This window comes from Martes martes (assembly GCF_963455335.1).
Source record: "Martes martes genome assembly, chromosome: 10".
NCBI classification, from domain to species: domain Eukaryota; kingdom Metazoa; phylum Chordata; class Mammalia; order Carnivora; family Mustelidae; genus Martes; species Martes martes.
The window spans coordinates 19,902,781-19,928,400 of NC_137898.1; the positions used below are offsets into that span (position 1 = coordinate 19,902,781).

General features: G+C 50.9%; 2 protein-coding genes across 11 annotated transcripts in view; one reads left to right on the plus strand and one right to left on the minus strand.

Moving 5' to 3' along the window:
* Window positions 1-16,753, plus strand: part of PHF21A (PHD finger protein 21A) — a 188,329-nt gene extending 171,576 nt beyond the window's left edge. For 7 of the 8 annotated variants that reach the window (XM_080817669.1, XM_080817666.1, XM_080817670.1 and 4 more), the window contains 8 exons: window positions 1,418-1,469; window positions 2,212-2,291; window positions 2,764-2,824; window positions 5,353-5,516; window positions 11,510-11,665; window positions 13,177-13,252; window positions 13,647-13,750; window positions 15,087-16,753. In XM_080817669.1, the coding sequence (XP_080673795.1) occupies window positions 1,418-1,469; window positions 2,212-2,291; window positions 2,764-2,824; window positions 5,353-5,516; window positions 11,510-11,665; window positions 13,177-13,252; window positions 13,647-13,750; window positions 15,087-15,344 (951 nt within the window). In that variant the 3' untranslated portion in view covers window positions 15,345-16,753. The remainder of the gene's footprint in view (window positions 1-1,417; window positions 1,470-2,211; window positions 2,292-2,763; window positions 2,825-5,352; window positions 5,517-11,509; window positions 11,666-13,176; window positions 13,253-13,646; window positions 13,751-15,086) is intronic. The other variant, XM_080817672.1, reaches the window with a different exon arrangement.
* A 3,201-nt stretch (window positions 16,754-19,954) lies between these two features.
* Window positions 19,955-25,535, minus strand: LARGE2 (LARGE xylosyl- and glucuronyltransferase 2). Of its 3 annotated transcripts, XM_080817664.1 has the most exons (15): window positions 25,483-25,535; window positions 25,230-25,388; window positions 25,036-25,151; window positions 24,627-24,709; window positions 24,233-24,356; window positions 23,797-23,968; window positions 23,564-23,668; window positions 22,990-23,102; window positions 22,779-22,904; window positions 22,547-22,702; window positions 22,256-22,416; window positions 21,609-21,887; window positions 21,161-21,310; window positions 20,882-21,077; window positions 19,955-20,628 (listed from the first exon to the last, which is right to left on the minus strand). In XM_080817664.1, exons 2-15 carry the CDS (start codon window positions 25,324-25,326, stop codon window positions 20,419-20,421), a joined length of 2,088 nt encoding a protein of 695 aa, XP_080673790.1. In that variant the 5' UTR covers window positions 25,327-25,388; window positions 25,483-25,535; the 3' UTR covers window positions 19,955-20,418. The 3 variants fall into 3 exon arrangements, with proteins under 3 accessions (XP_080673790.1, XP_080673789.1, XP_080673791.1); XM_080817663.1 differs by having other exon boundaries at window positions 25,036-25,388; XM_080817665.1 differs by lacking the exons at window positions 25,230-25,388; window positions 25,483-25,535 and having other exon boundaries at window positions 24,650-24,709; window positions 25,036-25,093.
* Between the last annotated feature and the right edge of the window lie 85 nt (window positions 25,536-25,620).

Sequence of the window (25,620 nt, forward strand, 5' to 3'; positions counted from 1 at the left end):
CATGAGGAGAAGTTCTTGACAACTTTTTACCACTGAAAATCTGTTCCAGAGGAGAAGAGATTTTGTTTTTACTTTTTTCTTCTTTTTTTTGGTGAGCTCAAAGTAGACTGGCAAAGATGAGTTGTTTGTGACTAGCCAAGAAGAGTACTGCCGCTTGATTAAAAGAAGGTGCATCTGGATGTCAAACCACACGCTGCTCTACAGAGAACAGCTGGTAGACAGCCTTCTAATCTTGATCAGGTTGTGAAGAATAGTGAAAAGCAGGAATGTAGTTCATTGGCAATCACCGAGCATATGCCATTTCAACGTGCAGTGTGGAAAATGGGCAGCAGATCTAAGAGTGTTTTTCCTTACTGAAGTATGCTGGCAGTCAGGGGGATAGGCTCCCACCTAAGTTTTTGAAATAAGAAATAAAATAAAAACATTTCTTCAGAACTCTGAGCATACCAGTAAAGGACACTTCTGTGTTCTCAAGTGGCTTGTTCAGGGACTGCTTCTTCCTAAAATACTCAGTATCTTAAACAGCTTGAATCTCCCACTTCAGGCCAAAATACCATGGTATTGAATGTTGAGGGTAAGCTGTCAGGATTTTTAAAGACCAAATGCTGCTACAAACAATTCCACAGGACTATGTCCTAACAGTTGATGATATTCTCTTTTGATAATAATCAGTGAGAGAAGTTGGTGATCTATTGTTTGGCATATTTAGCAGCCATGTACAAATGAAAACATACTTTCCAGACCACATGTGACTGCTGAGCAAAATAGGAATCAGTTTGTTGCTCTCTCCAACTCTAAGCGTCTAATGTTCCAGCTTTGGGATTCAGTTTTCTAATCAGTTGAACTTCTGATGGAGCCCTGAGAGTGGTCTCCAAAGAGAGATTCCTCCATAATTTTTGGGTCCATGTTTGCTTTTAAAACCATAGTATTAAGCAGAGCTATCAACTGTTGTTCCTAAAACTCATTTAGCTTTGAGCTAGCATTGTCCAGTTGTTGGTAGTAAAAATGTAAGAAACCCTGGCCTGCTATGACAAGTGAAGTACTTAGAACTTGGAGCTTGTTGTATGGGAGGCTCTTTGTTGTAACCTCTGCATGTTTTCTGAGTATGAAATCCTCTTCCCTGTCAGAGGATTTTTCTGGAAAAAAAAAAACAAAACTTAGGGCACTCAAAGATGCTGATTTCTGTCATTGAGAAAGTAGAAGATGCAAGCCACAGTCCTTCTCTTGTGATCCCTTTGAGACCAGAAAGCCTCCACAGTGGCTCTGGAAGGTGTCTGTTCTTTGGTCACCTTAACCTGGCCTCCTTCCTTCATGTGACCAGCCCGTTGGGCTGGCTTTGCCGAAGAGTCTAACTAGGAACATGCAGTTGGCTTTGTGAGAACCCAAACTGAAGTACATTCTTGTTTCTCTGGCACAGAAACTTGCCTTCATGGTGTCTCTAGGATTGGTAACACATGACCATCTAGAAGGTAAGAGAAGATATGGTGCTGCCTTGCTTGTGGCCCAGAGCTTTGTTCTTGGAAATGGTGTTGAATTTTTTGCTAGAACGTAGAACACTGGAACGCCAGTAGTGTATGATTCAGCTAGTGTGGACTTTCTTTCCTTTGGAGTCAAACTTGCCTTTCCTCTAACTTCATCCCCTCCCCTCCCTGTTGTCATCCACACTGCTGTCCAAGGGAGACTCCCCAGCTGCCTGTATTAAACTGACTGCTGTTCCCTTTAGAGGAACTCTTTTTTCCCCTGACAGCACGAAATATCAGATGCCCCTCTGACAAATCTTTGTGTTTTTCAATCACTCTGGGTTATCCAAATCTTAAGAAGTTACAAAGCTACACCTGTCCTAGTTACTTAACTCAAGAATGGTGAACTGTGGTCAGTCTAGGTCTGTGGATAGAGTTCATCCACACCTGTATTCCAGTGAACTAAAAGTAGACGAGGACAGCTTGTTTATAAGTGTCATCTGCCGTTCAGCTCTGGGTCACAGAGAGCCACCCTGTGGGACAGCATGGTCTTGCTTTCTGAAAGGTGAGAATAGATGGTCCCACGCCTTTGTTCCCAGCAGTGTGCTTGCCTCTGCTGAGGCTGCTGTGACACAGAGAGATGTGCCCCCATTTCTCATTTGTCATGGGAAAACCAAAAGATAAACAATGAAGTTCAGTTTTCAGGGTTCTCTATACCTCCCTTCTAATTCAAACCTTTTGCTTTCCCAAGAAATCCAAAGCAAGAGGCAAGAGCGAAAAAGAAGAACGACGGCAAATCCAGTGTACAGCGGAGCCGTCTTTGAGCCGGAGGTATTCCTGGCCAGAACTTGGCCCTCCCCTCTCTGTTCTAGTTTTATTTATGATTTTTTCCATCTCCTCCCATCTGAAAAACCTGCCAAAGAACAGTACCCTGATTATACTTGGCCAGCTTTGTGAAATGATGGGTTTTCCTCGGGCTAATCATACTGTTTCATTTGCATCATTGACTGCTTTCCCCTTCGTTTTTTCCCTAAGTTGGAGTAAATACAAACCTACCTTAAAAATTTAACTCATCTTGGCTTCAACACAGCTGTCATCCGAAGCAGAGGCAGACCTCTCTGGAATATTCTATTCTCTCAGAGCCAAGTAGATATACTAAAGCCCGTTAGCACTGAGATCTTGGGTGACTCGCACTCACTCGCTGGCGTGTTGGCAGGCATGCTGTGCGTGGCCATAGCTTATGCCGGTATTGGTAGGAACCATGCTATTCAGCTAGTTACCTTTCCTTCTTCAATCCTCAAAGCGTAAGAAGAGTGCAGTCACATACCTGAACAGTACAATGCATCCTGGGACCCGGAAGAGAGGTGAGTACCTTTTTGGAGCTCTCCCTTGCTGTTGCTTCTGCTTTCTGTGTCGTGTTTCTTCCCCCTCCTTCCTCCCCTATCCTAGAGCCTGACTCCTAAATCCCTTGAACATAGTTTTTTTGTTGTTGTTCTCTGAAAATGGGGGGAGAAGAGAGGGAGACTTCTTAGAGTTCTGTATACTGAACCACAAGCTGCCTTTCCTAGGATTCTGGCAAAGCTGACTCAAGGAAATGGCTTAATACAGCATTTCTGCCCCAGGCCCATCAGGCTCTCCATGAATAGCACAGCGAGCAGAACATTGTGTGAAAGGAAGCATTTTAGCATCATTGAGCAGAGCAGAGCACTGCTGTTGCCAAGGTGTTCTTAGTAGTGTTGAAGTCGTCCTGCTGCCAGCAAGACCAGAGCATGACTCGGGTCTCTGTGAGCTGCAGATTTTCCAGGAAGGAAAGATGTAGCCACACTGAGGACTTAGAATCTGTGAGTGGAGGACATTTCCAGCTAAGGAAGAGGAGGTCATGGTCGAAACAGTCTCCCTGAATTAGAAGTTCCTAAAGAGCCCCATCCCATATTTCAGGCCTGGCGGGGCAGAGGCAGCAGCCCTCCATGCAGGTCTGAGTAGGTCTTAATAGCTCTGGGTTTGAGCTCATAAACAAGGTTCTGAAATTGTTCTTTGATGTCAGTAATACATCCCAAGGTCCCTTTCTCCACATGATAATGTGTCCCTGAATTATAGTTCCAGGCTAGAAAGGTTGCAGAGTGAGTGGAGTAGCATACTAATTTTTGCATAAGCACACACTGTCTCAGAGCTCTCGGAAGCCTAGGAGGTCATCCTGACCCTTTTCTTTTGTCTGCCTTAGACAGGGCTACCACCTCCTCGCCTTATCAGATTGCGTACCCACCCACAGCGACCCACTCTAATGGTTCATTACCTACCTGTCCTCTAGGTGGCCGCAGATACTTCCATGGGAAATCCTAAGTCGTTCCTTCCTATTGATTCCTGGGCCACAGTAACCAGTGTCGTGGGTTACTTTTTGTTGTTTTGTTTTTGGTAATTTTTAGTGACCTCTGACCCAGTTCTCAGAAAGGAGCCCCCAGTCAGAAGCCACAGTTAATTGGTGTACTGGTGGGGAGTATCTGCTAAGAGGACAGGGGCTAAACAAACCGGAAAGACCTTGGCCTCATTTGCCAAGGTCAGAGGACGAAAGCCTGTATTCACAATGCCTACGATGTGCCTTCTGCGGGTAAACAAAGAGCATTCATCTTTCACTTCCCCTTTGGGCAGCCCTAAATTCCCTAGAAAAGACAAACCTGTATGTTCTGTTTATACTACAGACATTGTCAGTTTAACACAGATAGGTAAGATTTGTGTAATGTCTGACAGAATCATGACTCTTGTGCATAATCCTGATATAAATTATAACTGTTGGCAAAGTTGTGAACCCCTGTACCTTTCACCAGTGCTTGTACGTAGGCAATTGTGTGCCTCTCTAGCTTTTTTTCCCCCCCTTTGCCGTGCTGAACATATACTTTTGATCACTTAAAGCTTAAAAGCTTTGATCCTGGTCCTTCTGACAAGGACCCTGGCTTAGGTGTATCATAAAGCAGGAGTGGTTGACCAGTGTTGCCACACCTGTCAGGGTCCATTCATAGATCCTCTGTAGCCATGGGGCTTGATTCCCAGGGCTCTTCCTCCAGCCAGTCTTCTAGTGGCATTGCTGATGGCAGGGCCTTCTCTGAGATTTGCTGACAGGCCCCAGTCTTTAGACATGGAGTTCACCAGAGTGTTTGAGACGGAAGCGGGGAGACAGTTCTCGAGCAACTGTGGAGGGGATCTGACTCCAGACATACTTAAAATCGTTGTTAAGATCAGATCATCCTTTTAGCTCTCAGGTTCCAGCTAGTCCCAGAACATATTTCTGTCTAGCTCGATCAGCAAGGGGTGAGAATAGTTAACTTGAGTTTTGCCTCCTCAGTGTGCTTTCCTCCATCCTCACAAGCAGTGAAATGACCAAAATATAGATAGGAGAGAAAAGGAAAAAGCAGAGATCCTAAATAAATCCATTTGTGGGGACAGGGACTCATTACTGATTGTAAGGATGATGGTTAACAGAGAAACTTTAGAGAACAGAATGTAGAAGTGGTGGAAAATAAACTTATTCCTAGCTGTGGCCCCTGTGGAGCTTCGGGGTCTTATTCTCACCCTAGAAATCTCAAATCACAATAATCCAAGAGTGTCACCGTGATCCACCCGAGGCCAGGCCCTTTGACTTGACGCAGCCCTCCTGTCATTTCTCCAAGGCTCTCTTATCCTCCTTTCTTTTGAGACTCATGCAGTTGTTTCTAATGACATTTAAATCTTTGCTTCTCTTCCTCTCTTTGAGACTGTTGTATTAACCTTCTGTCTGCTACCTCACTTCCTTTTCCATGCTAGCCAATGAGGAACACTGGCCAAAGGTATGTAAGATCATTTTTCCCCCTTTCTTTCCCTCCCCCTTTTTCCCCTTTTGTTCCCTTCTCTTGGTATATAGGTCGTCCTCCAAAATACAATGCAGTGCTGGGGTTTGGAGCCCTTACCCCAACATCCCCCCCATCCAGTCATCCTGACTCCCCTGAAAATGAAAAGACAGAGACCACATTCACTTTCCCTGCACCTGTTCAGCCTGTGTCCCTGCCCAGCCCCACCTCCACAGACGTAAGTAACTTGGGAAAAGCACGCTCTCTTTCTGAGAGCTTAAATTGGGGAAACCGTTATCATGTGTTGTGTCCTTACCAGCTGCATCTCCTTGACTAACCCTGGAACAGCAGTAATCCCTACAGGACACTAGACCATGGAAGGCAGCCTTGTGCTGGGGCCCCAGGTCCCGCATGTCCTTGAGAATCACCTACAACATCAGGAGGCTCAGTCAGAGTTCTTAAAATCTGCATTTGGTCTGCTGTGAATGAGCTGTCAGGAAGACGGATGGGGTGGGAAGTCAGCTCATGTAGTTGCAAGGTGCCCAGGTTTCCATCGTCCGTGTTTCGGGGTGAGGGAAAGGAGCAAGGCACGCGATCGTGCAACAGTCCTTGCTTCCTGCTTCAAGCAGAATTCCAGAGGTGGAAAACTCCTTTCAAGCCACTTTATTCAGCAGAGCTGACCAAACAGGAAACAGGTTCCTGGAAAGTGTCAGATACTTAGTAGCCTGCACGTGGAAACTGCAGGATTCGAAGCTAGTACCCTGAGATTTTGTGTTTTTTGTTTTTATTTTACTTCTTTTTAAGTTTTTAACTTTAATTCCAGTCTCGTTATCATACAGCACGGTTATTAGTTTCAGGTGTACAATACGTTGATGCAGCAGTTGGATACGTTACTCAAGGCTCACCACATCAGCTGAGCTCTTGAGTCCCCTTCACTTGTCTCCCCCATCCTCCCGACCCCACCCCTCTGCTGACCGTCAGTGTGTCCTCTCACAAGTGCACTAAGATCTTAAATGAGCATCTTAAATGAGCATTTACGTAGCTGTGAGTTTAGTCAGCAAATACTTCCCCAGCACTACTCTGCTGGGCGGGTGCTGTTCTGGAGGCTGGGGACAGAATGGGGAACAAAACCAGCTCCCTGGCCCTCCGGGAGCTCCTGTTACAGGGCCAGAGGCGGGCGATAAGCAAATGAACACATAAAAGGTAGTGATAAGTGCTGTCGAGAAAATAGGGACAGAATTAGGGGGAATGAAGCAGGAGGGCAGCAGGCTCCTCTGTTTTATGAGGGGAGAGAAGAGAGAGCCTCTGTGGTGGGAGGTGGAAGGTGTGAGAGTGTATCAGGGGAGACCATTCCATACAGAGGGAGCCGCAGTGCGGAAGCCGTGAGGCGGGCACCTACATGGTGTGGAAGAAAAGCTAGAAGGCCAGGACAGCAGGCCGAGGGAGCGCCGAGACAGTGGGAGATGACACTCCAGAGGTGGCGGGGCCCAGGGCGCAGGGCCTTGAGGCTTTTGCTTGGAGGGAGAGGTGGGGACCGCTGAAGGGCTTTGAGGAGAGGAGTGATGTAATTTTTCAACTTTTTATTTTGAAAAATTTCAAACCTACAGAGTAGTTGCAAGAAAATACAAAGAACAAATATATACGTTTCACCCAGATTCACTGATTGTTACCATTTTGCCATATGCTCCCCCCCACACACACACGCACACATGCATGCTCTTTGCTAAACTAGTTAAGAAGTTGCAAACACCGTGAATCTTTACCCGAAACCCTTCAGCGTATTTTTTCTTCCAAGAACAGAGGTGTTCTCTGATAGAGTCACAGTGCAGTTATCAAATTGAGGACACTTAATATTGAGTAGATATGATTCTGTAATATATATGCCATATTCAGGTTTCTCCGGTTGTCTCGGTAATTGCCTTAGGCGCACTTTGGGTGTTTTTGCTCCAGAATCCAGGTTAAGATCACTCTTGATAACTGTTGTCATGGTATTCTCTCTTCCGTCTCCTTACTCTAGAGCAGTTTCTCAGCCTTTCTTTGTCGTTCATGACATTGACAGTCCTTAAAAGGTAGGCCAGTTGCTGCATAGCGTGTCCCTCCATTTGCGTGATCTCGTTGTCTCCTCAGTAGACTCAGGGTTTGCATTTTTGTAGGAACACTGAGTGCATGACGGTGAGTCCTTTTCATGACAGGTACCACGTGCCGTCAGTCAGTCTATCCTGTTGTCGGTGATGTTAGCTTTCATCTTTTAACATAGATTGCGTCAAATTTCTCCACTTGTAAAGGTGCCTCTTTCTCTGGCAGAGATAGTTTTGAACTGTATAAATATCCAGTTCCCCAGCAAATTGTTACCCAGTGGTTTTAGCACCTTTTGATGGTTCTTGCCTGCATCTACTATTTTTAAGGTGTTTACAGAATCAACTTGGATTTTGAAAGAATTACTGTGTCTGAAATCTGCAGAAGAGACTATGGAGAGGACAGGATGGGAGCAGGAAGACCAGTTAGGAGGCAAGAGCTGAGGATGACTTGGCCTGGTAGCGTGGTAGACCTAGGGCTGGAGGAGAGTGACCAGGTCTGCGTATATTTTGAAGAGCCAGCAGGAGTAGATATGAGGTATGAGCAAAAGAGAATAGTCAAGGGTGAATCCAGAGTTTTCAGCCTAGGCAACTAGTAGGATAAAACTGTCCTTTCCTCGAGATGGCAAGAGGAGTGGGTTTGAGGAGGGAAACCGAGAGTTTCATTTTATACATGTCCCATTTCTTTTGTGAATTACAGAGTTTGTCTTTAGGATCGTCTTCAGGTAAAAGGTCCCCTGAACTGGAAGGTTCTCAGTGCTTACTAATGAACTACCCTTTTCCAAAGAACAAAAGAATACCATATGCACATTCTGAGTTTAAATTCTAGAAGCAGCAAAGGAAGTGTCCTCTTTGGAGGACCGGGTCATAGTGGAGTTCCGTTCTCTGGCAGCCTTCCTTCTTGGACGTAACTGGTGACTACAGACTCAGCTCTGCTCTTGAAATTCAGAATTTCATCCAGCCCACCTGACTTTTGGCATGAGTAATTGATGCAGGTTTTCTACCTGTCTGGAGTAATGAGGACCAGGAGTCCTTGTCAGAAACCTTGTTTGCGGCACCAAAGATTGTCCCAACTTCTCTACAGCTGAAGCATTGCTGGAAGAATTGGTGGCCTCTGACCTCTTGGTAGGGGTCTCCCATAGAGTGGGATACAAATGTGGGGAAACAGGTGATTCTGTGGTTCTGTGCGTGAGTCTCTTTCCTAAGTGTTGACCCCTGATGGGGATCTGTGGCTTTCTTTGAGAGACTGAACCCCAAGGATCTATTCAGATCAAATCACAAAAGCTTCTGCCAGGTTTTGTCTTAAAATGCAAACGCTGCACTTTTCAGAAATCTAAAAGTAAAAAGGCTTTTCTAAAACCACTAACTACGTTAGAACTTTCTGAGTTAAACCTAGTGGAATGGATTTTTTTTTTTTTTTAAGATAATTGACTTCTACTTTTACAGTATCCCAACAGTAGCAGTGATTAAAATCAGCACACAGGACTCTGTATGTTTGCTGCTGGGTAGAACAAGCCCCAACAACATTAATTAAATAATCACAGCTGAGCAGCAAGCATTTCCTGGGGATCAATAACCGTCTAGAAGGACTTGGTAATGCAAAAACCAGCCAGACACTAATCCTCAGCACATACCTTGTTGCCACTCGCACTTTGTGAGAAGGGAAGATATGTTGACATAGTTATACAATGCTTTCAGCGGATGATGAAGTTGCGGTTGATATAGCCAGGGTGTTTGCGAAAAACATACACACTCAGCTCCTATCAGAGAATCATGGATCACCATCTTTCAGTTTAACATTTGGTTTATGGTAGCAATGCAGTCACCAAAGCCGGAGCCTTTTGACCTGGAGCAGCACCTCCATGGGACTTCTCTGCTCTCTTGAAGCTAAGCAGAGAGCCTGTTCTGGATAGATATCATCTGTACCTGGTCATTGTATTATTCGTTTCTTTGGGCAGTCATTCTCCAGGTGTGGTCCCTGAGACTCTTTTCGGGGTCCGTAAAAGCAAAACTATTTTCGTGGTAATACTAAAATATTCTTTGCCATTTTCATTCTCTCTCTCTCAAGAGTAACCAGTAGAGTTTTCCAGATATTACCTGACCTGTAACGACGTCATAACTCTGAGGGCTCATGGAATGTGCCCTTAGTGTGTTCTGGGGTCTGACGGTTTTTCAGTATACTGTTTTTGTAACTTCCTGTATTTCCGTAATTACTTCAAAAATGAAAATTTGAAACTTCTAAGTCTAATAACTCAAATAATATATGAATAATATACAAGTATATATTATTTATATATAAATATATAAAATATATATAAACATTTATATATATAAAATATATATAAATAAATATAAATAAATATAAGTTTTAAGATTTATAAAGATAAAGGGGTCCTGACACCGAACAGACAGAACTGTTGCTCTCGAACATGGAAGTAGGGTAGGACGTCTTCTTCTCTTTAGAAACTTGAAAGAAATTATTTAGCCTTTATTTACATACTGTCTGGCCTCTAGTTCTTGCAGTGCTCCTGCTCAGGAGCAAAAGGAAGTGAGCAGAACTCTTGAGCCAATGGAACAAGATGTCCGTTATTTTTTGTTTTGTTTTGCTTTGCTTTGTTTTACTTCATCACTGGTAATTTATCTAGGGTTCATCTGACAAGATATCTGAAACCTTAAAATTTGTATAAACTTCATAAAGATGCAGACTCATGCAGGCTCAGGAAAGACTGTTTCTCTAGAGAAGAGCGCCCGTTCAGCCTGATTTTAAGAAGGAAAGAAGAAAGTTCCAGTTAATCAAGGGATGAAACTTTCACCTCTTTAGCTGCCTCAGAGCTGAACCTTGAGGCTGCACACTCATGCAGTATTTTTGGTCGTATACTATTTTTTTATTGCCCAGAGATGACATTTTCTTACTAAGAAAGACTAAAATTGGTCCACACTCTGATTATCTTACAACTTTTTGCAGCCAGTTTTCTAGGCTCTGGATACCTCAGTGAATTACAGAAAAAGTTTCCTTTTCTTTAGAGAGAAACTGTAGGTCTGGGAGGAGTTCCTCCAACAGTGGTGGCTGAGGGGTTAACAGCATAGGAAGGAAGACTCGAGCATTGCTGTCTGTGCAGAGTTTCTGTATCAGGCTTTCTGGCAGAACAGCCTAGAAACGTAAAACAACACACCGGAAGCGAAGAGGGGGCTCCAGGACGTGGCACTGCGTTGCCGGCCAGTGTCTGGCATGTCCCTTCAGTCTTCCTTCTTAGTCTTCTTCCCAGAACAGGCCAGGGAGGGACCTGCTGAAAAATAACTTTTCCCTAAATACCTTTTGTTGTTGTTGTTGTTCCAGTGTTCTCCTCTCCAGTTTAAGTAGATCTCCTTTTTTCTGATGGCGCCTCCTGTTCAGAAGGCTCCAGCAGACTTAGAGCAGCAGCACTGTCGGTGCTGGGGGCTGGGAGACAGGCAGGGGACACTGGGGCTGCTCATCTTTTTCCATCTGGTGACGTATTTTATGGGGAGGAATAAAGCCTCCCAGCATAGAATGGTCCGTTGAACAGCAAATGCCAAATAGTGGTTTTAAGAGAACATTGTCAGCTGTTGCTCTGGCTTTTAAATTCTTCATGTTAGAAAGCTCATGTGAGTTTAATTTGTTCCTGACTTAATCTTTTACTGTTTGTATGTGCACTGTATTTTTTTCTCCCTGAGCAAGCAAAGAATTTTTAGTAAAATTCCAATTCTTTTTTTTAAATTCCATTTCTTATCTGTCTTCTTTTCCTAGTCCTGAACTCCCCTAAAAATGATGAGTAACGAGAATTGTTTGTATCATATTGTAGAACACTTTGATGAATAGATTTCAGTGGTTCAAACTTTATGATTTGTGGGTTGGACTCTACCAAAATATAAGTGCTATAAAATGAATTAGGGCCTAGGTGATTCCACGGCTTTTCTGTAAACTCTAGTTTAAGGATACTGCCCCTGCCCAGGGTCAGCTGTGTGGAGCAAGTGGGGGCTGTGCCACTGGTAATTCCTGCTTTCCTCGAATAATTTTGTAACATGTTGGAGGGGGCACAGCTGATTGTCCTGAAACATACATGTCCAGAATGTGCATGTCAACATTCACATTTCACCTTTTTTGTCCTTTCTCTTACCTTTCCTCTCCATTTCCTAGGGTGATATCCATGAGGATTTTTGCAGCGTTTGCAGAAAAAGTGGCCAGTTGCTCATGTGTGACACGTGTTCCCGTGTGTATCATCTGGACTGCTTAGATCCTCCTCTGAAAACGATTCCCAAGGGCATGTGGATCTGTCCCAGATGTCAGGACCAGGTACTCTGGGTGGGTCAGACAGAGTGATGGGCTCAGGAGGAGAAGCGCGGTCAGGAGCACCTCCTTTCCTCTCAGATCCGGGGGCATGGCGAGTCTCCTCCCTCTCCTGATAGTTCCCCGGACCACCTCTGGGCTGTTCCTGGCACTGCACTCACCCACATAGCATCCATCCTCTCAAGCTTCTCTGTCCTATTACTCAGGTGGTGAGTCTGTGTATAGGTGGAAAGACTCTAACTGCTTCCCTTTGTTTAAAATGACTTCTCTTCTCATGACCTTGCTCTTTCAAAGCCATAAGACTTTCTGCCTCTTTCTCTAAGAATGGTCCAAACCCAGTAGGTGGCTTTGAGACTCTTCTTTTGGACATAAAAACCCTCAAAGGAAAGTGCCCAATTGACTGTTTAATTCAAATAAACAACAGTTTCCCCTTTAGCCTGTGTTGTCACCGGGATCAGAGAACTAACTGTAAAGTGGCCGTCTTGCTATTTCATGGACTTGAAAAGCAAACGTTAACTGTCCTAGCCTCTTCCCTTCTCTGTTTAGTTTCTGGTTTCTTTTTCTCAACTATCCACGTACCTTTATGTTTTTATGATAAGCGCTCTCAGCATTTTTTAGAAGTAGGCGAAGTATAAATAATAAATAGACCCAGTAGCTCAGCAAGCTTTGGGATGCTGCTCAGTTCTTTGGAATCCTGTTTGAAAGAATTCTGGTTTTCCCCTTTTATTTTTTTTTAAGATTTTATTTATCTGACACAGAGAGAGCAAGCGAGAGAGAGACAGAGAGCAAGCACTAGCAGGGGGAATGGCTGGCAGGGGAGAAGCAGGCTCCCTGCTGAGCAAGGAGCCTGACATGGGACTTGATCCCAAGACCCAGGGATCATGACCTGAGCCAAAGGTAGCTGCTTAACTGACTGAGCCCCCCAGGCACCCCAGTTTTCCCCTTTTAATCCTGGTCTTTATTCTACTGTCTTCGAGAGGTGGTAGAGACCATTCTCTCTGTGTTCTCTCCTGATGCTGCTCTGTGACCGTCTGATAATTTTCTACACAAGGTCTAGATTATACTTTAGTATTTGGAACTAATATTTAATTTTCTTGGTCAGGCTATCTTTGAGGATCATGAAAAACTAAAATTGAGACATGCCAATCAAGGATAAAACTACCAGTGGTTGCTGCTGTCCTACAGGCCTGTGGCTTGTCTGCTGGTGGTTCTGGCTGTCAGAGCAGTTGGGCCTTATATGTAGCATAGATGAGAAGCTAGGAATGCCCAGCCAAGTCCCAGCCTCGTCCCAAGTTGGGGCTCAAGTGGCTGGGCTTTTCCTGTCATTGAACCTCATCCTGTCAGGAGTATCTGGAACTTCATAGTCTAGAAAGTATAGACCAGGGTTTTGCAACCCTGCCACCGTAAGTCCTTCCTGGATTGTGTCTGCTAATAGCTACAGACAGCGTTGCTTGTCACTACACAGGGGATGTGTGTTTATACCACCTTTCAAGGTAAAATTCTAACCCTCGTTTCAGATGCTGAAGAAGGAAGAAGCAATTCCATGGCCTGGAACTTTAGCAATTGTTCATTCCTATATCGCCTACAAAGCAGGTAAAGCATCATCCTCATTCCCTTTTGTGTAAGCCTCCCCTTGCTTAAAAAAAAAAAAAAAAAAAAAAAGGTACTAGAAGGTCGCATTTGTTTTGTTTTCAAAAGGAAATGTAAAGTTAAAAATGAATAGCTTTTCTTGAACAAAATGAAAAGATAGTATAGTATTTTCTTGGGGCGGAAGTCCTACTTAGAGCCAGGCCCACACCACCGCCAGTCTCCTTAGCGTACCTGGCCGCACACACAATACGGGAAGCTCTAGGTGGGCACGATCTGCACGCCAGCTGGAGCGCAGGAGAACTTTGGGCAAAATACCTTCTTTGGCCAGCATTCTGAACACAGTGGCCTTTTCAAAGAATTTATTGTTAAAAAGAGTTTCTTTTTTTTTTTTTTTCAGCAAAAGAAGAAGAGAAACAGAAATTACTGAAATGGAGTTCAGACTTAAAACAAGAACGAGAACAGCTAGAGCAGAAGGTGAAACAGCTCAGCAGTTCTATAAGTGTAAGTAGAGCTCGTGCCTTCAGCCGTGGCTACAGACCGGGGCCCTTGCACGGCCACAGTCATCCGTGTGGCTCCCGGGGCGGGTTCGGGTCCGTCAGCTTACTAACACAGGAGATTTGGGGTGGACGCAGAGTTCGCTCCGTTACAGTCTGGCCCTCAGGACAGGTGGCCATTTGGTATATGGTGCCTTCGCTAAGCTCTGGAACCTCCCACTGGCTTTGGTCTGAGAGGATTTTCAGTCTCCAGGCTGAAGAGATGCTGTAGCAGCTACAGCAGGACGGCCACACCCCTGTGTGTTCCTCAGTGAGTTTGGGAGGAGTGTGAAGCCTCTCGCCGTGCCAGGGAGACACAGATCAGGCCCCTGCATAGAAGTCTTTCTCATTGTCCTAGTTAGTGGTCTGTCCGTGCAGCCTCTTGTTCCCGTCCTGTCTTCCACACCCTGCTGATGGCCTCTCCAGGTTTTCCTGACCAGCCTGAGGAAGAGAGGTTCCTGGAGACAAGTATTAGAAGTAAATACTGCCCAGCCTGGCCTGTCCAGGTGGAGACCAGGTTGTATTTGCAGCAGAGATTCTGAGGCTCCTTCCAGAGCAAGTTTTACTTCTTGTTGAGTAGGTGCCCCTCCCCTTGTTGGAGCCAGGTGGCCTCAGCCCTCGTGGACAGCAGGTGGGACCCTGGACTTGGTGGCAGTTGGGCTGTCCCACTCAGCTGCCTTCTCCTCATCACCACACTCCCCATGGCATGCGGGTTTTGCATCTCTTCCTGCCTAGAACAGAAGCCAGCAGCTGTGGGAGACCTTGAGCAAAAGGGCAAAAGACTCCGAGTCCATGACCGAGCAGAAGGGTTTCTGTCGGCTGCAGTGTTTGATTCTCCCAAATATCACTGTGCTGCCCCAGGCCTGCCTCTAAATTCTTGCTGACCAAGTGATCCTCAGTAGCCCTCCGATTGGACCCAGATACCACTGGCTCATTTTCTATCCTCGAAAGCTCAGCCCAGTCCCTGAGCACATTAGCACCCACTTGCATGGCAGAAGCATACCGAAACCTGGGAATGTTGTTTTTAAATTGCTTTTCTTTTGTAGCGTTAGAGTGGTAACTCACATTTGGTTTTAAGTCCTAGTGTCAAGCAGGGTTGGCTTTTAAAACACGCACTTGCACTCTCCCTCCTGCCTGTTGGGCCTCCTCCTTCCGTTGGGCAGTAGTGCCCCCTCCAGTGCAGAGCAGAGCAAGGTCTAGGGGCTGCACACCAGCCAGCAGGGTTCTTTTCCCTGGAGAGGGCCGCCAGGCCTGTCAGAAAAGCCACGGAGGCTCAGTGCCACTGCCCTTCTCATTTGCTACAGAAATGCATGGAAATGAAGAACACCATCTTGGCCCGGCAGAAGGAGATGCACAGCTCCCTGGAGAAGGTAAAGCAGCTGATCCGCCTCATCCACGGCATCGACCTCTCCAAACCTGTAGACTCTGAGGCCACTGTGGGGGCCATCTCCAACGGCCCGGACTGCACCCCCCCTGCCAACGCCGCCACCTCCACGCCGGCCCACTCCCCCTCCTCCCAGAGCTGCACAGCGAACTGTACCCAGGGGGACGAGACTAAATAACAGAGCCCCGCGAGGAGAAGCCACGGGATCCCGGCAGCCAGGAGAGCAAAAACACTGAAGACTCTAGAAAAGCAAAGCCGGATTTCTTCTGGAAAGTACAGAATTCTTTTGGTTCTTTGGTTCCAGAGAGAGAGAAGATGCTTGTGCCAGGTGGCACCAGAGTTTGCCAATTGATCCTTCTTATTCTGTGTGTACATGCAAAGATTGGACCATGTTACATGAAATAGTGCCAGCTGGAGGTCCTTTGCCAGCACCATGCCAAGTGAAATAATATATTTACTCTCTCTATTATACACCAGTGTGTGCCTGCAGCAGCCTCCACAGCCACCATGGGTTTGTTTTTGTTTTGTCGGGTGGGGAGCAGGGACGGGCGGAGGGAGGAGAGCAGGTTTCAGATCCTTATTTGCCGAGCCGTTTGTTTAGGTAGAGAAGACAAGTCCAAAGAGTGTGTGGGCTTTCCTGTTTCTAAACTTTCACTACTATAAAACCAAAAAAAGGAAATCGAGATTTAACCAACCCCAGTGCCCAGAGGAGGGATGGGAGGGAATTGGGGGGGAGCCGGGGTGGGAAAAGTCTATCAAATAAGCAGTATTTCCTATTGTCTGGGGTGGGACCCAGTGCACGGAGAGGGGGACACCGAGGGCAGCCACGGGGTCCTTCTCCCGCACACCCCGCCTCCCGCCCTGGGCGCCCCCGCCACTCCCCACGCTCCTTCCCCGCTTTGGCAAATTGGCGTGCGTCCCCGTGAATGGTCCGGTTACCTTCCCTCTCCGAGAACAGGCAAGAGGCCGCCCCAGCGGGCCATTGCCGGGGGGCAGGGAACAAGGGTGTGTCCAGGAAGGAAAAAAAGGTGGATCAGTGATTTTTACTTGAAAACAAGCTCCATCCCTTTTCTATATTTATAAGAAGAGAAGATTCTGAGCGAAGCAGCACGCGACCCAGGTGTGTGTGAACTGAATGGAGATGTTTCTTTTCTCTTTTTTTAAAATTTTTGTTTTGTTTTGTTTTTCTTAAAGAAAAAAGTTTTATTTTGTTGTTTATTTTACTTTTTTGGTAACAAAAACTAAAATAAGGAATAGAAAAGCTGTTTTTCAGGCTGACAGTCAATTAAGGGTAGTCGAGGCCGTGCATGGTAGGGTAGGAGTCATAGTGTCAGTGAGGTCCAGTGAGTCCGTGTGAGTCCTTGTGTCATCGTCCGGGCACTGTTTTTTATGCAAGGGCAAAAATCTTTGTATCTGGGGAAAACAACAACAACAACTTTTTTTTAAATTAAAAAGGAAAATAAAAGATATTGAGGTCTTCCTAGTGTTACTTAAATTAAGATCAAGGTAAGAAACATTGTAAAAAAAAATTACAAAAGTGCTATTTGTTTCCTAAAAACAGTGATTTCTATTAAAAAGGTGTCAGAACTGGAGAAAATGCTGTGTAGTTATAATTTTTTAGCAAAGAACCTGCTGATCATGATGACATTTTGCTGTGTTTGGTGTCTCAAGACTGGTGGGCTAGTGTCCATGATTTCTGTCCTCTGGACGACTGCAGCCCTGATGGGCAGCAGCTGAGCCCTCCCACCACTCTCCTCTCCTTGGAAAGGACTGTCCTCTCTTCTTGGCGCAGGGATCTGGGCTTCTGTTCTTGAAGCCCAAGTGGAGTGTGGATGGTATCAGGGCCCTACCCTACCCATTGTCTCCTCAGATTTTGCTAGAGCAAAAGGCTGGTGCCTAAATAAGATCCCTTCCTTTGGTGCTGCTCTCCGTCTTTCAGCCACCAGCATTGTGAGTGCCTGGGGGACAGCTTTGAAGGACATGGCCAGTAACACTCATTGGTGCCCATGCACCCTGGCCTTGGTGGGAGGGTGCAAGGGGCAGGCTGGCTGCATCAGCCCTTGGTGCTGAGAAAGGATGAAGGAGTGAGATGTCTTGAGGGTACATGGTGTCTCTGAGACAAAGAGCCCCGGGGTGGCCTTTGTGTCTGTCTTGCCTCTGAAGAGGCAGCCGCTTTCTCTGCCTGCTGGCTCCAGGTACCCGAGATAGAGGTTTACTGCCCTTTGCCCATCCACAAGCTTCCTGGGCGACCTTTGGCTAGAATCGCTGTGCTTGCCTTGGTGTGGCCCGTCTCCTTCTTGAAAAAAACAGGGTTCTGAAAAGCTCGGACCATTTCTATCATCTTGCCTCGTGGGAAGTAAATTTTGTCAGGTGTGTGCTGTCATCAGAGACCTTGGCCCGTTGTGTGCCTGGCCCACAGAAGGGAGGCAGGCGCTCCTCGCCCCAGCTCTCCTGGGACAGCTCTCCCAAGCCCGCCCCATACTGCATAATGGCCAGAGTCTAGAAGGGGCAGAAAAGGTCCCGTTAGTTTCTCCTTTGCCCGGTTAGTCCCAGAGATCCCCATTAAAAACCTGAAAGCAAATCCAAGAGAAAGGGACACTTAGGTCAAATATGCCTCATCTCTACTGGCCATTTCACCTTCCCAGGAATGTTAGGGGAATAAGAGTGGCTGCACAGGCCTCAGAGTCAGGCCCTGGCTGCGAGGTTGCCTGAAGGGGGACAGGGAGCTACCCTTTTCTCCTGCAGAAACCAAGGTGCTACGTCTAGTCAGGGGGCTTTGGAGACGCCTGGACTAGTCGGAGGCGTAGTTGGCAGGGGTTCAGAGCTCGGCAGCAGGCTGTACGCCCGGTCTTAAGCTCTCTCACTAGACTTGCCTGGGCCTAGGGACTGGGAGTTGCCATATGATACCTATCTTTTCTTGAAAGAAGTTAGGAAGCGATCATCACTAGAAGCCTTTGCTCAGAGAGGAGCTGCCTGAGAATTCTTGGGGTGTCGGTGGAGACGGGGGGGTGGGTAGAGCTAGGCATTGACCGGTATGTTGCCTGCTGCTGTGAGAACTCACACTCTGGCCTTGCCTGAGGTTGGGATATGGATTCTTCCTAAAGTGCGGATGCAAGCTGTTCTGTGAGCCAACTTGCATGGAGTACGAAATACAACCCTGCCTCCGGGCCCCCACATTCTGGCCTCAAATTCCAAAACTCTACTTACTGCCAAGAAAAGGCCCTGGTCACCCCGTCTCCTTTTCCTCTACTGTCCTGCCAGAAGACCGTCTCTCTGTGCCCTAGACCTTGGGTGCTTGTGACCCCCTGAGACACACATTCAGGACTGCCTCACCCGGGCTGTCTCCACCGCTCTCCTCTCCTCTCCTCTGCTGCTCTTCCGCCATACCCGGGCCCAGCTGCTCCCAGGCACATCTCAGACCAGCTGGCTTGGCAGTCACTTCAGAGGCCGGGGAGTGGCTGATTGGGACGAGGAGCTGGCTGCCCCCGGGCCCTTGATCAGGAGGCCAGTGGCGCAGGCACTGCACCCTGGAGCCGGTGAGCTCATGTTACTGTCATCTTCCCGCCTCTCGCGTTCTTGCCAATGCCGCCCGCAGGTCGTCCTTCTCTCCCGGAGCTTGCTGGGTCTTGTCTCATCGCTGCTGAGCTCATCCGGAGTTGTGCTTTCTCCCTTCCTGATCAGGCCCTTTGGGGCAACCAGGCTCGGGCAGCCCCCGGTGGGGCCTTCCCGTGTGGGGCTGCACCCCAGCCACCTCCGGCCTGCAGCATCTGAGTGTCCGTTTCCCCTCCGGGCCTGCCTGTCCCTGCTCCTTCCTGGCTTGGGCCCGACAGGCGGTGCGAACCCGGCACAACGGCTGCCCCCACGCTTCTCTCCGTGAGGGGGACCGGCTCCCGCTCACTGAGTCTGCATGTACCATTGGCCCTCCAGCCATCTCTGAGACTTCCTCTTGGGGCCAGCAGAGCCCCTCTGGGCTCTCACTCCCAAGTCACAGGACTCGCTCTAAGCGGTTTCCTCCCTTCACTCCCTTTAAGGGTGTGGTCTTTCTTATTTATCCAAAGGGCTTAATTTAGGAGACTTTTACCCCAAGGGTAAAAGGCTCTTCTGGGTAGTAGGGCGGATGGTGGCCCAGGTATTCTCCAGGCCCTGGGTTCTCCAGGTTCCATGGCTTCTGTTGGATAGGGGCAACTTCGCTCAGTGTAAAGGACTGTGGGCCTCACCCCCACCCCTCGGCTGGGCACCCTGGCGGGAAACAGGAGACCCATTCGCACCCTGGCTTACAGCCGTCCTCGGTGTCCGCTCCTCTCCAAGGGAGGGGGTGGCCCCCGGGAAGATAGCCCTGGCCCTCCGGCATTAGTGAAGGGGAGGCCATGAGGTCGCCCCCTCCAGAGAGCCAGGGTAGAACTGAAAAATCGCCCTCACAGAGGAAGGGCAGGGCTCACAAATTCCGCTTTGCTCCCCTCTCCCACGAGGCCCTTCCTCCCTGAGGACTCCCCCACCCCCCACAGCAGCCTTTGGCCTCTGCACCTCTGTGTCGTTGGGTCCTCAGCCCAGGGTAAGCTGCAGTCAGGCAGGACAGGACGGGCAGCCAGAGGTCAGCGAGCTCGGAGCAGAAAAGAGCCAGCCAGCCCCCAATCCTGTCTTTTGTCCACACCCTTTGTGATTTCAGTCTTGGTAGAACTTGTATTTGGAGTTTTGTGCTTCAAAGTTTTTGTTTTTGTTTGTTTCATTTTTGTTTTGAGGGGGCGGGGGGGATCCAGAGCAGCTGATCAATTTGTATTTATTTATTTTAACATTTTACTAAATAAAGCCAAATAAAGTCTCTCAGCCTCATGGTGTTGGGTTTGGGGCAGGGAGGGTGGGCAAAACGCACTCGGGTCCCGGCCCTCCTGCAACTCCGGGGAGACTCAGCCCCTTCCCGGCTGACCCACACCCTCATGCCCCAAACCAGATGGAAAACGAAAAAGAGCTTGAAGAACTTTAATTACAAAAAGGGATGTACAGAAGAAGGTGGGGGAACCAGCCCCAAACAGCTGGGGCACCAGGAGAGTAGACCCCAGCCGTAGCAGCAAGGGGAGGCCCCCAGGACCCGCCCCACAGGTGCTCCAACGGACGCCTTTTCCACCGAGACCTTCAATAATTTAAGTAACAGTGGGGGTAGGGAGGATGGCCGGGTTGCTCCAGTGTCTACAGGGAGCCTGTGAGAGCCAAGGGGAAGCACAGGGGTGAGCCATGCAGGCCCAGCCTCCGGGAGGTCAGGCGGGGCCTCGGGGTGGCTGCAGGGCAGTGAGGTATTTGAGGGCAGCAGCCCCGTAGTGACGGGACAAGTCCTGGTGGAACTCATCCTTGAGGACCTGGAGGCAGTCACGATAGGTGGGGCTGGAGCGGAAGCGAGAGATGTCAAGGCTTGGGGCATGCGGCAGGTGGATGGTGAAGGCCTCGGGCAGCACCAGGAGCTCGTATTCCTATAGGACAGAAGCAGATGGACATCCATTGCCTGGGCTCGGGGGAGGGCTGCAGCTCCGGGGGATGGGGAGCAGGCTTATCTGATCGCCTCTAATAGCCAAAGTAAGGGTCAAAGGGCAGATTTTAGTTCTACACCAGTGAAATTTCTAATAGTACTGCTTAAGGGTGCCGTGTGCCGAGCCGAGGTGTAGTGAGCTCTCTGGGCCTGGAGGTATCCAAATTGAAACTGGAGGCAGTAAGGCACATCCTCACCTGTGCATCCAGCTCCACGATGTGGGCCACCTTGTTCCAGCCAAAGCCTACAAATCGGGGGTCATAGCGGGGACAATCACGAGGCACCACCACGTAGGGCTCGTAGTCAGCGGCCCACTGAACCCGGTATGGGGTCTGAGCCTCCCGCCAGCGGGCATAGTCTGTGGGCGCGTGACCCTGGGGCCACTCATGGTACCTGTGGAACAGGATGGGCCTCAGTGAGAGGGTGGGGGGAGCCGTATGGGCAGGGGAGCAGAGCCGAGCAGGGGCCTCCCCTACCTGAAGGTGTAGAGAGAGCCGGAGTCCAGCAAGGCCAGCAGCTCAGCCTTGGAACCGGGGAAGCGGAAGCGGTAGTGCAGGGTCTCGAACGCTGGCACCACCAGGGCCGCTTTCTGCTCACTGCCCAGCTTCAGCTGCTCGATGGAGGCCCTGAGTGGGGAGCGCCCGTGAGTGCAGGAGGCGAGGAAGGCTCCAGGCCTAGCGATTCCCTTTCCTATGCCGCAGGACCCGCCGGAGACAGACAAGTGGGGGGCTGCTGTGGGAGGCGGGTCCCAGCCTCCCCTCCTCTCCGACAGCTGCCCGGAGAACTGATGCGGCCCCTCCACGCCGCTATGAGCCCCATCTTACAGGGGACATGGAAGCCCACAAAGGAGCCACCACACACTTGCCTAGGGTCCCCGTCCACGCACACCCATCTGCCGCTCCTCCCCCCGCCCCCCGGGCCCACCTGAGGTAGTCGTAGAGGGAATAGGCAGGCAGGAAGTCAATGTCGCTGAGAAAGACGTAAGGCGTGAGGGACTGGGCCAATGCCACGTTCCGCAGCTGGTTGACAGGGTAGAGGGGACCCTCGCGGTACACCACGTGGTAGGCCACATTCTGCCGGGCAGAGAGCACTGCCGAGGCCTCGACGAAACGCAGGAACTGCTGGGCCTCTGCGTCTGTGAGGTATAAGGCCAGGCTCATGGGGCCTGGCCAGTGCCTGCACAGGGCTTCCAGCATCTGCAGCCTGGGGCGAGGGGGGTGGTCAGCCCCTGGGGCAGCTCCCCGGGGCAGCTACCCCTTCCCGTGGGTGACCGAGCACCTTCCCAGGCCTTTCTAAGCTGGTCTTACCTGACCTGCACAACGACCCCACAAGGGGGCCCTTTCCCAGGTAACAGGTAAGAACAGCAAAGGCTGGAGATAATGAAGACTTGCCTGTGGTCCCCCAGCTACAGACGTCTGTGCCCAGGCACCCAAGCTCTTAACCACAGCCCATGTCTCCGGATTCGGGAACTCCTCAAGCCTCAGGCAGCGAGCGAGAGCTCTTCCTCCCACCGAAACCGTCCTCTCGGAATCCCCCGTCCCAGCGCCTGCCTTGCTCCCCGGTACTCTCACCGGTCCATAGAGAGCTGGGCCACCAGCGTGACGTCGTGAGGCTGGGGGGGCGGTGGCTCATGGGGCAGGAAGGTCAGGTGCACCCGGTGCACGGTGAGCTGCTGCTGCCGGAACTCGAAGCAGGCATCTTCCTCGTCCAGGTGCGCCAGGGCCCGCTGCACCTGAGGGGGTTCGGGGGAGACGAGCGCCGGGGCTGGGGTGGGAGGGCAAGTCCCCAGACGAGGCCCGGTCCCATCAGAACAGGGAGGGGGCAGAGCCTCCCTAAGGCGAGGGAAGGCGGCTCCCTCTCACCTGCTCGGCCCCAGACGGGGGTGGGCTGGGGCAGCCGAAGAGCTCTCTCCGCAGGAGGTTGCCGTCATACCCCAGGAAGGTCAGGTGGAGGTTGCGGAAGTATCCCACGTGCTTGTTCTTCACGCGAAGCTTCTTGGGTGAGTTCCAGTGGATTACCTGGGACCCAGGAGGGTGGTGTTCGGGGATGCACGCAGGGACCAGAAGCCCACCGCTTGGCCCCAACCCCACTGACCTTGAGATCAGACGCTTCCGAGTAGCAGCGCTCAGCCAGCGTGTGGTCTGACAGCTGAACGTTCCAGATGCAGGGCAGGGGCTGCACCAACCCTGGGTGTTCCTTGATTACGGCATTGAAGATGTCCTGGGCAGAGATAGCCATCGTGTCGTGGCCCAGAGCCTGCCCCCCTCACCCTCCCACTGCTCCCTGTCAGAGGTCCCCCCCAGACCTGGTCCGCCAGTGAGGTGGCCGGCAGGGTGAGGAGCTCCCGTGTGGCTGTCAGCTTCCACATCTGCCCCCAGCCAGCCTGCCGGAGCCGGTCCAGCCGCAGGAGGATCACACCTGCCCCGGGGGAAGGGGTGGTCATGCCCACCTGGACTAATCCTGCTCCTGGGGTCAGGGTTCATGAAGATGTCTTTTGAATGTCTACTTTTTAACTTATTGGTATTTTCTGACTGTTCAGACAGGAGCATGGACCACTTCAGTCAACCATCATTCCTTTTGGGGGTGAAAGGGGGGCACCGCCCAGTTTACAGAGCACCTCCACAGCCATCTTCTCCCACTCAAGTGATGCCACGGCTGGCAACATCATCCTCATTTCATGGATGAGAAATCAAGAGACCCAGGGGGACCAGGTGGCTTGGCCAAAGTCATCCAGCACAGCCAAGGTTGGAACTGTTTTCCAGCTCTTCTCCTGGTGTCCATAGCACTATTCTTTGTTGTGGGGCGGGGGGGGGGGGGCCCTAGCATTCTGTGCCCTGACCAGTGGTCACCCCTCCCGCCTCCCCCCACCACTGTCCCACCTGTGTTAAATCCCCGGCCCAAGGCAGGCCAGGGCCTGTGGTTCCTCCAGAGGTTGCCCAGGTACCAGTCGCTCTGATTCTCCACAAGACCGATCACCTGCTCGTCTGGGAGGGGAGGGCATGAGGGAGCTGCCTGAGGCGGCCACTGGCCCTTGGCTCAGGCCTAGGCCACAGCTGGGCCCGGACAGCCCAGGGAGGGGGGACTGGCTGGGGCTGGGTCCCATGCCTCTCACCAGAAAAGTGAGCAAAGAGTGCCCAGAGCTCTGCGATATCAGAGGCGAAGGTGACATCTGTGTCCAGGACAATGACACGGGCCAGGTCAGGGGGCAGGGCAGCCGGCAGCACTAGCTTCATGAGGCCGTACAGGCCAGAGTAGTGCTTGTTGGGGATCCAGGAGACCTGGGGCTGTGGGGGTGGGGGGTGGGAAGGACAGGGCTTGAACCTGGCAGAGAAGGGCCTATGAGGGCCAGAACATATGCCAGGGGTGACACAGGGGAAGAAGGCATGGGCCCCAGGGAGGATGAGGGATTTGAGCTTCTGTGGGTGTGATGGGATTGGGGGGTCCAAGGCAGCTCTAACCTCTCCCCCACGCCCCACCCTTGATGCCCTGGGAGGAAGGAAAGAACTGGGCACCGCCAGAAAGAAGCCCAGAAGGGCCAGGGCCCCTGCCTTGAGCTCCTCTGCGTCATAGAAGCTGACCCGGACAGCGGGCACCATCCACGTGTAGAAGAGCATCTCCAGAATGTTCCTGGCCACGGCATCAGTCACCAGATGGAAATGCAGCGGATTTTTCCTTTGGGAAGGACAGGTGAGGAAAGCTGATAGGCCCAAGAAAGAAGAACTCAGGACAAGACCCACCGGAGGGGCTCAGAAAGGGAAGCACAAGCTTCTGCAGAGCTTTTCTGTCCCCAGCTTCGGACGCTGTTAGAACCACCTTCAAGGGAGGAAGGGACACCGTCCCTGTGGTGCAGATGGGGTCACTGGAGCTCCCAGATCCCGCCCAAGCCTGTGTTCCCTTCCCCACCGCTGACTCCCCAGCCCCAACCTGGACACCAGGTTATACCTGTAGAAGAGCACAGACTTTACCAGGGTGACGAGGTCTCGGCTGGAATTGTGTCCCGCACACACGATGGCCACGTGCAATACCTGGGGAGGGGATGACAAGGTGAGCAGCAGCCCCTCCCCCACTGGAGCCCACGACGGGGCTGGCCAGGCCTAAGGCAGCGGAGCCCCGCCTGGCAACAGAGCTAAGGAAGACAGGGGTGGGGGCCCGCGGAGCAGGAGTCCACCCCTATTTCACAAAAGGGGAAACTAAGGCCGGGAGCAGGGGAGGCGTCCCCGGTCGGCTGGTCAGTGTCAAAGCCACCTGGCGGAATCTCGCCAGGTGTCGCCATTCCCACAGGTGCCCGGGAGGCCGGGCTAGGGGCGCGACGCCCCTGAGATTTCCACCGCCAGGGGCCGCGCTCACCTACCTCGCACCTCGGCAGCGGCGGCGGCGGCGGCGGCGGGACGCAGTCCGAGTGGTTGTGGCCCCCGCGGTCCGCAGACGGGTCTCCGTCTAGGGTACCAGCGCCCGGCGGCCGCCCGTCTGCAGAGACACGTGGCGTCAGCGGGCAGGGGAAGGATCCCGGGCCCCTCCGCTCGCCTCCGCGCTCGCCGCGCTCACACTCCAAGTCCCCGCCGAACAGGAAGAATCCGATCAGAAGCAGCAGGAGCAGCAGCGCCGCGGCCCCCAGCGCCCGGGGGCGCCCTCGGGGCAGCATAGCTGCCGGCGGGGGCGCTCAGGGCGGGGCGCGACCCCGGGCTGTGGGCTCCATCGCGGTCCCTGAGGATCGGGGAGGGAGGCAGGAGGATCAGCCTTGGGCGACGAGGCCCGACGGCCGCCTGGTCCTCCATCCCGCTCTCAGTCGCCACCTCACCTGCTCCAGCGGCTCGGGAACCCCGACCTTCCTCTTCCCGAAGGCGGCCGGGGTGCAGGGGAAGGGGGTGGAGGCGCAGGCCAGGCCCGTCCAGAGCCAGCCCCGCCCCCAACCTGGGTTCAGGTTTCACCTCCGCTC